The sequence below is a fragment of the Crotalus tigris genome, unplaced genomic scaffold (genome assembly GCF_016545835.1).
Source record: "Crotalus tigris isolate CLP2741 ecotype Arizona unplaced genomic scaffold, ASM1654583v1 scf7180000017735.2152567, whole genome shotgun sequence".
In the NCBI taxonomy this organism is placed as follows: domain Eukaryota; kingdom Metazoa; phylum Chordata; class Lepidosauria; order Squamata; family Viperidae; genus Crotalus; species Crotalus tigris.
This window is the reverse complement of record NW_024096601.1, coordinates 390,589-406,819: the sequence shown is the minus strand read 5'-3', so window position 1 is coordinate 406,819 and position 16,231 is coordinate 390,589. Positions and strand designations below refer to the sequence as shown.

Sequence of the window (16,231 nt, the reverse complement as noted above, 5' to 3'; positions counted from 1 at the left end):
CAGCGGGGGTGGGGTGGGGGGGTGTTTGGTTTTTATTTCACCCGTCTGCTGGGTGGTTGCAACAGGTTTTGGTCACTTCACCTGACTCTGGGACACTGTGACCGTCATAAATATGAATCAGTTGCCAAGCATCTGAATGTAAATCACAAGACCCTGGAGACGCTGCAATGTTCCAGCTGATGGGCGCTTCATGCCAGGTGCTGATCCTGGTGCTTCCGCTGAGCCCTGACAGCCCTGCAGCTCCAGCCGTCTCTCGCTCAGGCTTGTGCGGTGCTGCTACCAGTTCAGCTCATTCCCCTCCCCTGCTACCACTTTCCTAGAATGGTCGCGTACTACCTGCCAGGTGCCAATGTACCACAGGTGGTACCCATACCACTGGTTGAAAAGCCCTGCTCTAGACTCCCCTTCAACCTATCAATACAGGCAGTCCTCCACTTATCACCATTCTTTTAGCGACCGTTCCGAGTTACAACGGCGCTGAAAAAAAAAAAGCAACTTGCGCCGGTTCCTCAGGCTTGCAACCCTCCCAGCATTCTCACGGCCACGTGATTAAAAGTCGGGCATTTGGCAATCCAGCATTTGGCAACCCGTATTACCATAGTTGCAGCATCCTGGTGTGTGTGTGTGTGTGTGTGTGTGTGTGTGTGTGTGTGTGTGTACGCGCCTGTTGCGTGGTCACCATTTGCAACCTTCCCAACAAGCAAAATGAACTGGGGGAGCCGTTGACTTTAACAACCGCACGATTCACTTAATGGCCGTAGTGATTTTTTTTTACTTAAGAGCTGTAGAAAAAGAGGTTGTAAAATTGGGTGCAGCGTGTCACCCCTCGCGTGTCACTCCATTGCGGTTGCGAATCAAGGACGACCTGCTCAACTACCGTGGATCGGTTCCAGGCACTGAATGGGGCGGTGGGAGGGTGGGGGGAGGTTGGTCCTCTAAGAATGGCGCAGGGTGCAGCTTTTCAACCCCCCAAACTCCCTCCCTTAGCCCCGCGGGACTCCTTCCGTCCCGTCCCCTACACCTGAAAAGCCAGGACGGGTTTTCCCTCCCTCCCTTCGTCCCGCTCCTCTTCCCCGTCCCGTCTCTTTCAGGGCAACCGATTCCTCTGCTTCTTCTCCTCCTCCTCCTCTTTGGAATTCTCCCTCTCGCCGGGTTTTCCTTCCCGCTGCCCTCCGTCACTCGTCGGGGCGGAGTTCGGGAATGTCCGTGAGACACGAACTGAGCGAGAGAGAGAGAGAGAGAGAGGAGGGAGGAAGCCGAGCATCGCCTGCCGCGGCTCGGGGCGAGCCGGCGCGCGTGCGCAGGCGGACACGCCTCCTCGGGGCTTCCTCGGCCCCCTCTCCCTTCCTTTGGAATTCTGTCAGCTCAGCGCGCGCTCCCTCCCTGACAGACCCAGGCACACACAACGCGTGCGCGCGCGGTACAGAGGGGGGGGGGAAATCAATGGAAAGGCGGGTGCGCCTGCGCGGCCGGCCAACGGGCGAAGGAGCGTGAGGAGCAAAGGAGGGGAGAGAGAGAGAGAGAGGGGTGCGGGAGCGCGCGCCGCACGCACGGACGCACGCACGCACGCCGGAGCCGGGAGCGCGCCGGGCTGTTGCTCCTCCTGCCCGCCGCTGTCGGCGCGACTCTCTGAGGCGAAAAAAGGGGCTCCGCGGCGGCGGGACCGGCCCGCCATGGAGTGACCCCCCCCCCTGCCTCCCTCCCTGCCCGCCTTCTTGCCTCCCTTCCTCGGCGCGGGGCGCAGAAGGCGCTGAGCCCGCTCGGCTGCCCTGGCCGCCGCCGCCGCGCCCCCTCTGCGTGCCCGGCCGCCGGCGTGAGGGGGAGCGAGCGATGGCGGCGCGGGGCGCCTGGCGGCGGCTGCTGCTGCTCAGCTCGCTCTGGGTCGCGCTGCTCGGCGGGCAGCGCCCCGACTCGGCCGCCCGGAGCGCCGCCGCTGCCGCCGCCGCGCCGCCTCAGCAGCAGCCCGCAGGTGAGTGCCCGGCCGGTGGGGAGGGGGCTTCGGGGGGGAGGGGGGCGCAGCCAGGAGGGGGTTTCGGGGGGCGCCTGCGGAGGGCAGGAGGAGGAGGAGGAGGAGGGTCTCTCTCTCCTCGGCGTCGCCTCCTTTACCCTGCCCGGAATCCCCCCCCTCCGAAAGGGACCCCCCGACACCCACCCCGGGGTCTCGGCGGGGCTGCTGGCCTCGGAGCGGGGACGCCGCGCAGGGTCCTTCCCCCCCCCCGCAGGCGCCGGCCTCGGCTGCAGGAGCCGGCGGGGGTCGCTCCTTTCTTCACCCCCCCCCCGGTCTCTCTCTCTCTCTCTGTCTCCTTTTTCTCTCTCTCTCTCTCTCTCCTCCTTTCTCTCTCTCTCTCTCTCTCTCTCTCTCTCCTCCTTCTCTCTCTCTCTCTCTCTCCTCCTTTCTCTCTCTCTCTCTCTCTCCTCCTTTCTCTCTCTCTCTCTCCTCCTTTCTCTCTCTCTCTCCTTTCTCTCTCTCTCTCTCTCTCTCTCTCTCTCTCTCTCCTTTCTTTCTCTTCCTCCTTCTCCCTTGGCCTCCCCCAGGCAGGGGACCCCGTCCCTCCCCGTGCGTGGCTGTTTGTGTTTGTGTGTCTCTGAATGTGTGTGGGTGTGTGTGTGTGCGCGGGGTTTGCCGGTGTGTGGGGTCTTTTCTCAGCCGTCTCTTGGCGATCCAGGCAGTGGTGCTGATGCTGCCTGCGAAGGGGGGGGGGGAGAAGGGGTCCCTTTCTCCCCCCCCAGCCAGAAAAACGGACATCAAAGGATGGAAAGAGGTGCTTCCTCCCCTCCCTGCACCCCCCTCTCTTTCTCTTTCTGCATTTCCTCCTTCTGCCCACTTTTCCTCCCCCAGGAAAAAAAAAAGGCCACACAGGTTGCTTCCACTTGTAAGAGTCCCATCCGGAGGTGTTTCACAAGGATTTGGTGTGCCAGCAGAGGCCACTGCGCCTCCCCGTAATAGACAGTTACTGGTGCCATTTACTACTACTACTACTATTACTATACTACAGCTACTACGACTACGTGGCTGTAGAGTAAGTAGGCAGGAGGGAGAGCCCCTGCAGAAGTGCGTCTTTGGTTGGTCATTCATCAGCGCATACCCCTCCTCTCTCCACTCCCCATTGCATTGGATGAGTGGTGCTCTTTTGAGATGGGAGACAAATGGTAGGGGGAACCTGGTGGTATTTCTTTAGGGGAAATCCCCCCCTTCACCTGCTTGGCTTTCTGCAATCAGTGTATTTTTACTCCTGAAAAGGAGCTGGTGTGTGATGCCGGCACTGCGTGCATTGTCCTTAAGTTATGTCAGGTGCAGTGGCGTGCAAGAGCTAGCCTTCAATCTTGTGGGTGTGTAGTGTGATCCCGGGCTTGTTTACTTCTAAAAACCTGGGCAGGATGGGAAGCTTGTGTTAGCAATTAGGGAGCTGCCCACGTAAATGGCTTTTTGTGTTATGGAAAGTAAAGTTAATTAACTGCCAGAGGAATGTGTAAGTTGCAGCCCCACATTAGGGAGGTGCAACGTGTTTTTGAACCTGCAACATTTCAGATTTGAAATGCTTTCAATAAAAAATGTGCATACCTTAATCCTGCACTATAAGAGGCTGGGTTCTTATTGTACAGTTAAGGAGACCAGATATTAAAACGGATGAAAACAGATTCAGTCCCGTCAGAAATGTCTAAAACAGCCTCGAATGGTTATGCTTGTCTTTTTGACATTACACATCAAGGTACTTACTATATCTGGCATGGATTTTGTTTTTCAGTGTATTAGATCTGTAGCGATCTCAGCTTTTTAGTACCTGTACTATTCCTGGAGTATCCTGTGGTTATGGTACATGGCTGAAACTGAAAAAAACAAGTTGGCAGTGTATATTTTTTGGTAGTAAATGTGTACACACAAACAGAATGTTAATTGGAGTACATTTCTTTACTGTTTAGCTGGGATGCTACCTCGAATTGAAATCAGAATAATGCTGAGAAAAGGCATGTAAACTGCAAATGGCTCTTATTTCAGCTATTTCATATCTTCCAGTTGGTTTTATTACCACTTTAAACATGCTGCCTGAGGATGATGCCAGTTGTAATCCAAAACATTTAGAGGGCAAACATGTTGGAGAAGACTGAAATTCTGAATGGTAATAAATAGTACTATTAAAACTGTGCGCTGGTTTTAGTTTATGCCTTATAATCTTTACTAACCGTTTTCAAGTATATATTTGAGCTCAGCATCCTTGTGTATTTTCAGTCTTGAGGTGAGTTTAGATGACTGACATGCAAAAGTCCTGACATGGCAGTGCTTGTAGCTACTGATACTGCAGTTTGAAAAGTCAGTCATAAATGTTTGGTTGTGCTCTTCGAATGTTTACATCTTTGTAGAGTGACTTAGTACTTAGTACTTGAAATGTTTCATTTTTTTTCAATTTACTTTTGGTTATGTGCTATTCTGCAACAAAATTTCTTTGTGTGGCTGACAACATAAAACTAACAATCACTGCAAGAAGTGATACTATAAAGGGAAAAAAAAAACATCAGGTGATTAAAATAAAGAGCAGGGGGATAAAAAGCACAATCCACAAATGGCATTAAAATCGCTGCAGTTTAAAAGACTTAGAAAGATAAAAGGTGCTAAAGAGGCAATAAACAAAATCTCAGGTAGTTTTTTTTTTTTGAGGAAAGGAATTACTATTAGGAGGCTGCGGCTGAAAACTATTGTAATTGCTCATTGAAAGTTTCCATCTCTGATATTCTGTAAAGGGCTTCTGGTGATATGTTCTCAAGGTAGATTTAGAACTAGTGGCTCAAGATTTAGTACTTATAGCACCGTCTCCACCAATCTGAATTGACCCAATACACCAGAGCATCTAAGGCAGAGGTCCCCAACCTTTTGGGCACGAGGGACCGGTTCTGTGGAGAAAGTGGAGAGTGCGTGTTTTTGTGTGCTGCCTGCATCCCACGGATGGGGCTCTGCTTGTTTATGCGGACCGGTTGCTGGCATGCCATGGCCTGGTACCAGTCCACAGAATAGGGGTTGGGGACCCCTGATCTAAGGAGGAGCTCCTTATGATCCTGCACGTCAAGGAAGTGAAAGGAGCTGAAGTCAGGAAGTACTACGTTTCAGTGGCATCACCAGATTTGGGAATTCAGGTAGTCCTTGAATTACAACCATAGTCAGGATCAGAATTTCCATTGCTAAGTAAGGTGGTTGTTAAATGAGTCATGCTTGTTTTTAGGACTTTTAGGACTTGCCAAATCATTGCAATTGTTCAGCAAATCACAAAACCATCAAGCGAATCCAGATTCCCATATTGACTTTGCTGTCAGAAGGAGGTTGGGGGAAAGTCCAAATGGCCTTGAGACCATACCAAGTGCCCAAATTTTCGTCATGTAGGAATGAGGATGCCGCAAAGGTCATAAGCGGGAAGACTGGTTGAGCTGTTGTAGCTTCAAACAGTTGCTAAATGAATGGTGGCAAGCCAAGGACTTTTCCCAAGGGAGATCAGACTAGCCTTCTCCCTGATGATTTTTAGAAGGATGTTGGAGAGCTTTTCAGCTGAGTTCATGACTTGTCCATCTTTTATTCACGTTTATGTTTTGCCTTTGTTTTTGTAATAATTGACAGAATTTATTGGTTTATGATTTTATGGTTTATTTATTTTTTTATGTTTTATGTACTGTGGGTCTTTTAATTTTTCACATAATGGAAGCTGCCAAAAGTCCTTGGACTGCAGTAGGATATCAACATGACTGATAGGTATAAAGATAAATAGATAATAAACAAATTCTGTCCTTGAAAATGGCCAGAAGATGGAGAAAATGGTGGGGGTGTGCAACTGTCCCAGTGATCTTATGCAAAACGTCCTCTAGGACAGAGGTAATGAATAGTAGCAACTAACAGAGTGGGATACAATGGCTTCGTCTCTAAATTGTTTCCCTTGAGAATTGCCAGTGAGTCACTCAAAACAGACAACTATGATTCTGTAGCATCTCACAAGGCAACTGTCGTAAGACAAAATTTGTGAGATGGTGAAATAGTATAAAAAATAGTATAAACAAGTATAAAAAAGCAAAACTCCCCTACCGCTATACATTATTGGAACATTGTGTTTTTCAACAAGGGTGATGATTTTTATAATGTTCATGTTTGAATTGCTGTTATCATCAAAGAGCAAGATGGGACTGTAGGGTTATGGAGGCTGGTGTTTCTTTGAATGAAAGGGAATCCTGGCTCCTCCCCTCCTTCCACTAAATTGTAGTGGTCTCAATATAATAGAGGAAGGTGGGGGGAATATGTGAAATAATATCTATACCTCACTATTGCTGTGATTGTTGTCATCACAGATGAAATAAGCCAGATAGGAACTGAGATAAAGGGAATTCTGCAGTAGAGCTGAAGTGAACAACTAAAACACTTCTGCTTCTAAAAATCAGTTTCACAGTACTGAGTCCCAGTGTAGGATGAAACTATGTAGAAGTAGATAAAGGAACAGAAGTTGGCGTGAATAGTGTGATCCGTTCCTTCATGGAAAGGAGAGTAAATGGCTTCTCTTGGGGCTATTGTTGTGACGAGTGGCAAAGAACTTTATGAAAAAAAAAGGGAGGGGGAAGCTCCAGGTTTTGCTATTTCTTCATAATCTATTGCAAAACCTGGGTTTGTATATATTCGCTAGCAAAACAATGCTTATTTTTATAGCACAGGTATATGGAAAGTTAACATAGCTTGATTAAGAAGGGCAGTATATTTCTCCAGGAATTTGTAAATGCTATGTTAGTTTGAGGAACTAGTCTGTCCAGCTTAGTGCTCTATTTAACATAATTCAAATCATGTTGCTTCAGATAATTCAAATTCAGATATGATTATTTTGGGTCAGTGACCTAGTTTCACATAATACTTTCTTTGGAGAAAATGTGAGAATTCTTCATTATTCCTTGGTGTCAGATTGGCACTTAGCTAGTTTGTTGTTGGGCTGGTTCCCAACCATCTGCTCAATGATAAACCAGCTAATCATGAATTACATACTGGAATCATTGTGCATTATGACTTTGCACCATTTTGCTTGATGATGACACCTGTGTCTCTCCACCCATTGATCCCCACTGAGAGAAGGTTAAAAAGTACGGACAGCATTTTGGCTGTGGTAGAACTGGGTGTGCAGATTACTAGCTTTATTTTTTCACACAGTAATCTCTTGATTTAACAAGGTGATGGTATGAAAAGTTATGCATTAAAGCAGAACCTTATTAAACCTGAAGGTAATTTTATGCATGCATAAGAATGGGATTTTTTAGCATGCGTTTGTTGCTGTTGTTTAGTCACTAAAACGTGCCTGTCTGACTCTTCGTGACCCCCTGCACCACGGCACACCAGGTCCCCTTCCTTCACTGTTTCCCGCAGTTATGGTATTTTATGCATAGGAATGGGATTTTTTGCAAAAGCATAAAATGACCAGACAGATTTTGTTCATTATGTCTGAAACCTGCTAATCGAAAGTATATAAAAGGATACGTGAGGATTTCCTGCGTTAATGGTTTCATAGTCAAAATGCCTGATGCAGCACTGTTGAATTGCCATTGAAGAAGAATACTGTACACTATGAGGGAGAATATCTGTGCGAGAGAGACCCAGCTGTCCCAGCTATCAAAGCAGAGATATAATGTATGAACTTCAGGGAGGCAATTGCCAATTATATACTGAGATTTATTCCTTTGTGATAAGAAACAGAACTTGATGCTTACGGTTTACTAAAGTAGGAAATTGTGGATGACGATAATAAGCAAAAATATCCAAAATGTGATGGCAGATTTCATCAGGAATGTATCAGTTCATTTACTGCATTTGTATACCAATCAACCAATAGTGTCACAGCAGTTTACAGCAGCAATACAATATAGCCAATCATACAATTAAAATGTTAGGAATCAGTAATTGCAGGAATTATAAGCGAAGAGCAAGAAGTTTATACTTATTGATTAAAAGTCATGTGTCACCTAAATTTTTTCATCTGTACTACTGCTTAAACGTTGATTACCCATTCAGTAACCATACTAGTTTGATTGGTATTGGCCAAAGTCTCAAGAGTACTTGGCACAGGATTCTCTGAACAGGTTATCTATCAGCATTTATTCTCCTTGCATAAAAGAAAAACCATACATTGTAGATGAATGGCTGTATCCCTGGAGAGGCTGTATCTTCCACGATTTAATCTTAAATTTATTTCTACAGTGAAACTCAACTACTTTTTGTCCTTGCCTCTGAAATGAATGAGTAAATAATATCATAACCTTCCACAATAATCAGCATTACAGGTATTGAACAGTTTGATATTTATTTACCACAGAAAATAAGTTAACTAAAAACTGTTGGCATATCAGAATGGATGCCTGCATAGAGCTATGAAAAGGAAATTAAAAAATATATTGATTGGCTAATTTTTTTCCATGTCAGTTTTGAATTAGTGGTAACTTGGCTCCAATGCACTCATATCTTTGTGCTTCTAGGTGATACTTTACTTCAGTGATGGCGAACCTTTTAGAGACTGAGTGCCCAAACTGCAACCCAAAACCCACTTATGCATCATCGAGTGCCGGGTGGGTGTGGCCCATTGTGTGGGCGTGGCTGCGGTGGTAATGGCAGACTGGGTAGGACTAAGAAGTTCAATCAATCAATTCCAACTTTGCAAGACCTTTTTTTTTCCTGTGAGAAGTTGAAATTGACTGATTGAACTTTTTTTTTTTTTTTTGCACACGGTGGCAGAGGCCTAAAGCGAAAAGGTTTTATAAAACCCAGCTGGAGGCCTAGGACTGGGGCAACGGTGCTCTGAGCGCTGCCTCTGGCATCCGTGCCATAGGTTCGCCACCACTGCTTTATTGTATACTGCTCTGCTTAGAGATGGAGATGGAGATATTTATTATTATTAAATGTTTCCAAACTGTACCTTACATAAAATAACATTAGTAACACTCATAATATGGCTTGTAAGCTAATGAAAATCTTCTATCTAGCATCCTGTGTTTTTTTTTTTATTAAAAGTTTTACAAATTTCTTACAATATAAACCCCCCCACCCCTTCCCCCCCTCCCCCACTTCCCAGAGCTGATTACAGGGCAACAAATAAACAAACATAATCTAACTAACATAAACTAACTATGTGTATTTTTGAGTGAGCATGTATATATGTTTACATTGTATTTTTAGTAAACTAATCAAGTCCGAAGGTAGCTTGTAGATTATTCGAAAACACACAATGTGATTTAATTGAATTGCAGTATGATGCATCTCATTATGAGACTTCAAAGTCCTAATTAAAATAGCACTTACTTATCTCTTTAATAGTTGTTCATTTTTACTTATTATGCCTTATTATCTTTCTAGTTGTTGCATCTTTTTTGTTAATGTGCTTTGGCTGTGATTTCCTAGAGAACTTTCCCTGACTCAGCCAATATACAGGAACTTGATCAGGCCCTTTAAAGCTTGAAGAAGAATTTGTATGATTACTCTTCCTTATTATCTCAGAGGAATGATAAAGTCACCAGCAATGGCAAGTTAGATAAATATAAAATAGATTTTTTAAAAAAAGCTTTGATGCAATGGGCAAAATATCCCAGGTGTATTTGAAGCCCTAAACAGGAGGTAGCATGCTGTATGATTACAGACATTGTACTTCTGATTGAGTCTTCAAAAGTTTTCTTTTAATCCAGACAGTGTTGGTTTATTTATAATGTGTGAATTCAGCTATAGTATGTTGATAGAATATGGAAGGCTGAGATCTGTTCTGCCATTTAAATACAAATTGCCAAAAGCTGTACTAAGCTTTGCTGCTATGAGGAAATTCAGCAGATAACTTAGACAATTGTGGTTCCTGTTGGTATGGTTGTATTTCAGCCACTTTTCCCTTTGGAAAGTTGTGCTTGATCTGTGATTTTTGTATCAAATGTAGTGATTCTGTAAATTTCTATACTAGTATATACAATTTTGAAATTGTAGACTAGATGTTTAATCTGAATTTCTTTAGTGGATTTAGTTTCTTGGCCAGAGTTTGCTTACGGAATTTTTATAATTCACTTATAAGGATGTAACAAGGCAAAGTATACTTCGGAAAATAATTGATTCATTGTGGAATATAGTTTTTCAGTCTATACCTTGTGTAAATAGTCACTTTATAAGCATAATTTTGAAACATCTTGTAGTGATTTAAAATAATCATTTGAAAAAACTCTTAGGTTGAATGTAAAAATAATGGATTTTTTTTATTTAATGTGCTTGTGTATATATGAAGCACAAGTTCTATTGCTGCTTTATAGTCCTTCCCCAGAATATTGATCAACAACTGTTTAAGCAAACTTGCACTTAGGAGGGAAAATGTCTTCATTGACACAAAAAATAATGAATGCATTTATCATCACTGGAATCCACTGTGTAGTCGTGTAATGCAGTTGGAAATGTGTTTAATGTATTGATAATATGCACATCATAACAGTTGTTAGAAATAATATTTTTGGGGGAAATAATCTAGAAAATGAAATAAAAATGTTTCTTTGATGCACACTTTTCATAATACATTTAAATGTTTTAAAGGGAGTTTGCAAAGATGTTTCTCCTTAGCATACTTTAGGAAACGAAAGTGATTATTAACCTAAAGTATTGCTTTTGCTGAACACGACCTTATGACTGTAAAATAATGATCATCTGTAGGAAAATGTACACAATGAGAAATCTTTTTTTTCTGTTGAGGTTCATATTTATTTGGAAATAATCTGTAAGAACTGCATGTCAGTAATGAATAGAGAGTTCAACCAGCAGTAAATAAGACTGGAGTATGACAGTAAAGTTACAATATTCCTCTCTCTCTTTCTGATACTTTTGTCTATCCTTCCTTGACAGATTGCTCCTACTCAAGGTGAATTGATTTTCTTTAAAGGGCTCTTGAAATTAATTGAGGGCCATAAAAGATTAGACCAAGGATTACTTAAGGGGTGAAGGCCACTGATTGTTCACCCTGGGTTACACGTTTCTTAGGTTCAAGTAGGCAAAATATGCAGTGGTGCTGTAGTCTCAGCAAAATGACATGTGGTGATTGTTACTGGGAAGCTCCCAAAAGTTACTCTTTCCTAAATAACTCTTGAGCATCTCAGCAGAGGCTGTATAACTTCTCTTTGTACCCTGGGTTTGTTTTTTTAAAATGAATTGTTTTATTGTTTAAATCTTTCTCAGATTGTCTGCGTAGGAAATAAAGAGTTCATTCTCTTAATTTAAAGGGAAAAATAAAAGGAAAGGAAAAATCCTGCCGTTGCACGAAATTGATGAACTTATAATAACCAAACTAATTCCCCATGCCTTTTAAAAACGTGCATGACTCCTGAGCACAAATTGACCTCTTTTTGACACATTCTCAGTTTAAAAGAACATGTCACTCCTCTGTGCCAAACTTTCAAAACAGGTATTACTTTACACTTTAATTAACTGCATACATTTTGAAAGAGAAATAAACTAGTGGGCTTATTCCACCACAGGCATATAAAGCCTTGCTTCACAGAAGAGAGCACTTAAGTAGGAACAAGGAAGCTTGTGTGATGTGAACTAATATTGTGTACTTTAGGGGGGAGAAAGTCTGATTTTGGTGTATGGCTCTTGGCAGGCTCAAACAAAACAGTCAGTGTTCTCTCAGTTTAGAAAAAGTATTCCTTAAAACAGTCCTTTTTTAAAAAAAAAACAAAAAACCCTATTAAATGAAATATTTGTAAAATGTTACCTGGTCTAAATAGTCTTCTTTTTGTTAGTAGATTTTTTTCCTATTATTTCTATGAATGCTTGCTTATTCTTTTATAATAAGACTTTAAAATTAGGATTTTGGATTCAGTAAGTCTTATTTTCCAAGAAGTGAATACAGAATTACAATCTTAATGTTTGTGTGCCCACATATATAAAATGGAAAATCCACCAAGTAATGCTTGGGTACTTTTGCTTTCTTGTTGAACAGTATTTAAGGATCTGTAGCCACAGCAGGAGACAGAAAACAGTGATTGTATGCAAAACTAAATGGAAATGTGCAGCTATTTTAATGTAAATAGCATCCTGTGTTAATAAGACAATTGGGATTTAAAGCTGTAGTGGCTTGCCACTGTAGTTTGCAGAGGGAACATAGTATTCTACAGACCAGTGCATGACAATGGCTAAATATTGCGATTAAAACATGCAGATTTGGATTTAAATTCTTTCCTCATGAAGTTGATGTGGGATTGTAGTCACTGTATTTCTGCTTCATGTATGTCAGTAAGAGGGAAAAAAGAGTGGAGATTATACACTGCTCTAAATATCTTAAAGAAAGGGTGGGATAAAACTGTTTAAGAAATAAGAAATAAAATTGTTAGAAACCATGTAAGGGGCACCTCCCCCTTTGTAGAGACTTAATAAAAAGCAAAGAATGATAAATATAAGAAAAAGCTGGTTATTCAACCAAGCTATAACTCGTGGATCCTTGTTCTGTCGGTATTTAATTAATCAGTAATCTTCATTTTCCATATTTGATTATGGTGATGATGATAATAATAGCCTAGGAAGTTGCCTTAAAAGAAAAAAAAACTGCTGTGACAAGAAACTTCCATCATAACCTATGAACATATTCAAAGAGTGCAATACAAATCTAATTAACTCGTGCAATTTTTAGAAAGTCAGCTTACTTCAATTAATCCTATACATAAAATATACTGCTGAAGTACATTTGTCAAAATAGGGATGGCAATAATTTCTGGTTTCTAGGTCACCATTTATAAATGTTTTACAGTGATATTTATATCCACCTCCTTCCTTCTTGCTTCAGCTAATATATTATCAGAGATCATAGTGGGGGGAAAAATGGGACTAAAGTTAAATATAAAGAACAGCAAACTAATAGCAACAAGGATAGCAGTCAGCCTTAGAAGCCACAATGCAAGTAGCCCTCAACCTACGACCTCAGTTGAGCCCAGAATTTCTGTGGCTAAGTGAGACATTTGTGAAGTGCATTTTGCCCTGTTTTACGACCTTTCTTGCCACAGTTTTTAAGGGAATCACTGCAGTGATTAAGTCAGTAACATGGCTGTTAATAAATCTGGCTCCCCCCTTGACTTTGCTTCTCAGAACGGTGCAGAAAGGTGATCACGTGACCCTGTCAAGCTGCAATGGTTGTAAGTGTGAAAAACAGTCCTAAGTTACTTTTTCCAGTGCTGTTGTAACTTCAAATGATGTGAGTTGAGGACTACCTGTAAAGATACTGAAGTCATGGACAGATTCTGCCTTTTAAGTAAAGGAACCGGTAGTCAAGAAACATACCACCACACTAAGATTTTGTAGAATAGCAAAAAAGCTGATAATTTTCCAGGTTCTCCTCCTTTTGAAGATGGGATGATGTTTCTTCTTGTCTAGTCTTCTGAAGCTTCAACAGTTGTTCAACGTTTCCAAGAATGGTTCTGTGATTAGCCCCACTGATTCTTTAGGACCCTTAGAGCGGGGGTCCTCAACCCCTGGTCCGTGGACCGGCAGCGGTCCACAGCATGCCAGAGACTGGGTCGCGCGAACAAGCAAAGCCCCATCTGCAGGATGCAGGCACACGAAACTAGGCCCCCTCCAGTCCATGGAAAAGCATCTCTCCACGGAACGGGTCCCTGGTTCCCAAAAGGTTGGGGGCCGCTGCCTTAGAGACAGGGTCATCCACCTAACCCTGGAATTTTGAGTTCACTTAAGTTAGCTAAATTCTCTCTTATCCTCTCTCTGTCTATCTTATGCTGCAGTTCCCTTGTTCCCCCAGAGATGTAACAGTGAAAGAGCTGGAGCTTCATTTCCTTTCTGAGAGGAAAAAAGGTGCAAAAGAGGAATGAAACATTCTGCCTTTTTGTTTATGGAGATTCTCAACCGTCCAGGTCATGGTTGTCCCAAAGCTGCTTTTCCCAAAAGGCAAGTGGGACTTTCTTGTTTTTTTCTGTCTTTTTGCCATCAGCCATTACCAATTCACCACATTCTCAAGTTTTCAATTAGCAATAATCGTGCCTTGGATAAACCTCATTGGCTACGATAACTGCCACAATCTACATACGCCCCCTGAGCATTGATTGGGTAGAAACTGAATTTAGCACGTCTACTACACTCAAACACAAGCAAGTACTTTTACTAATAAATGGGATCGTTTGCTTGTACATTCCTGCTTGGGAAATCTCTTTGTGCTTCCTAGTCCCTTGCAATTATAATTTTCAGTAGACTTATCAAATCATTATTTGTATTTGTGGAGATCTGGATTTGTTAGGGATGAGATTCATAGGATTCCCAATAAAGCTATTTTCCCAAAATAAAAGCTGTGCTGGTCAACACAGAACCCCATATTTATCATTATTTCTAGTCTAGAAGTTCCTATGATATTTGGATAGCTTAGTTCTGAAGAAGGTTATTAGTGTTGGAGCTAGTCAGACTGCATAAGTTTCCTGAAAGGAAGTAATTGTAAAATAACTAGGAAATAATTAGGAAATGAGGATTTCTGCTTTTGCTTTGTCTTTATGAAAAGGGCAGAAGGTTTCTCTGGCAGATACTGCTGTGTAAAAAAAGAAACCCATAATTTTGGATTGATTGATTATTATGGGAGCCTTTTTCTACAGTGATTTTGACTTCAGAAAATTTAACTTTATTAAAGTCTTTTAATGATCATTTGAATAGAGATTGATTGTTGGCATGCAGTGCTCCTAAAGGGCTTTGAATGGAATGACTCTAATGTTTATATATTGTTTATAAATTGTTTTAATTATAAATTGATATTTAGGAAGACAAGCACCCTGTTTGGACAATCCTATTCATTATGTTTACCTAAAATGCTAATAAGAAATGAATTCCTAGAAGTATTATAACTTAACTTTACATTTGTTCATTGTGTCTATTGGTGGCTGCTTAAAAGCTGCACTTTTCCCTGAAGTTGCATAGTAGCCACGTAGCTCTAGAAAAAATAGGCATTCAATTAAGGAAGCACCAACAGCATGCAACAAGATTACCATGTGCTATTGCTACCTCTTTAATGCCTCCCTAATTTATAACTATTTGTTATAAGCAACTCTGACAGTTTTAATTTTAATATATCAAAATATTTTACTTGTCAACAAAACATGCATGCAAAAGATACACAGCAATTCCCCCCCCCCAGTTGTAAAGAGTTTAACTTGGAGGAGCAACCTTTCCTTCCTTCCTTCCTTCCTTCCTTCCTTCCTTCCTTCCTTCCTTCCTTCCTTCCTCCCTCCCTCCCTCCCTCCCTCCCTCCCTCCCTCTCTCCCTCTCTCCCTCCCTCCCTCCCTCCCTCCCTCCCTGTGTCTGAGAGGCTAACAATAATTACAAACATAAAACAATAAAGAAACACATAGCTGAGATAAAAAATACAACACAACTCAGCATAGCCCTTTAAGATGCTCACACACAAATCTGGATCCCTAGGTTGGTCGCACAACCATGTCTTTAAGGCCTTGTGAAAGGCTGATGAGGTCTGTTCCAATCTAATCTCTGGGGAAAATGATGCTCCAAAAAGTGAATGCAACTACAGAAGAGGCTGTATTCCTGAACCCCACCAGATGGCTCTCCCTAAAATCCAAACCTGGAGCATGCCCTTCCTGCTAGACCTTATGGCAGGGGTCCCTGATCCGTGGACCAGTACCGGGCCGTGGCATGCCACCAACTGGTCCGCACAAACAAGCAAAGCCCCATCCATGGGATGCAGGCAGCACACAAGCCCAAGCACTCTCCAGTCTATGGAAAAACCTCTCTCCACACAACTGGTCCCTGGTGCTCAAAAGGTTGGGTACCTCTGCCTTATTTGGGAGAGTTGACATAATTGGGAAGAGTCAGTTCCTCAAATAACCCTTAGCTCTTATAGGAGCTTTTGAAAGACTATGGGTATTCTACAAGGACAGCAGGACCTGAATAGATCTTAATAGATCTTTTATAGATCTATTCTGTCTATGTTATGATTTACCCATCTTTCTTTTGTTATCTGGAAAATCAGTAGGAAACTGCTTCTCCATTTATTGTTGATGTGGTTTTGGGGGGGGATCTGAGTACTGCATGTTTTTTTAGAATCTGTTGATAGCAATTGCCCACATTTGTCTGGATAGAATTAATGGCAAAAAAACAAACAAACAAAAAAACTCCTTTCCCACATGAGCACAATCATTCTTGGGAAAGATGAAGGCAGAGTTTCTGAGTTCAGTAGCTATTGTTACTAAAAACTTTGGGCAGTTTGGAAGCAAT

The 16,231-nt window shown here is 42.4% G+C and overlaps 1 protein-coding gene across 14 annotated transcripts in view; it reads left to right on the top strand.

The window, feature by feature from the left end:
* The first annotated feature begins 1,462 nt into the window (after nucleotides 1–1,462).
* Nucleotides 1,463–16,231, top strand: part of NEO1 (neogenin 1) — a 62,417-nt gene continuing 47,648 nt past the window's right edge. For 3 of the 14 annotated variants that reach the window (XM_039339448.1, XM_039339444.1, XM_039339443.1), the window contains exon 1: nucleotides 1,471–1,969. In XM_039339448.1, the coding sequence (XP_039195382.1) occupies nucleotides 1,831–1,969 (139 nt within the window). In that variant the 5' untranslated portion in view covers nucleotides 1,471–1,830. Of the gene's footprint in view, nucleotides 1,970–3,640; nucleotides 3,711–3,945; nucleotides 4,119–13,779; nucleotides 13,910–16,231 lie in introns of those variants that run through there. The other 11 variants (XM_039339456.1, XM_039339455.1, XM_039339453.1 and 8 more) reach the window with 9 other exon arrangements.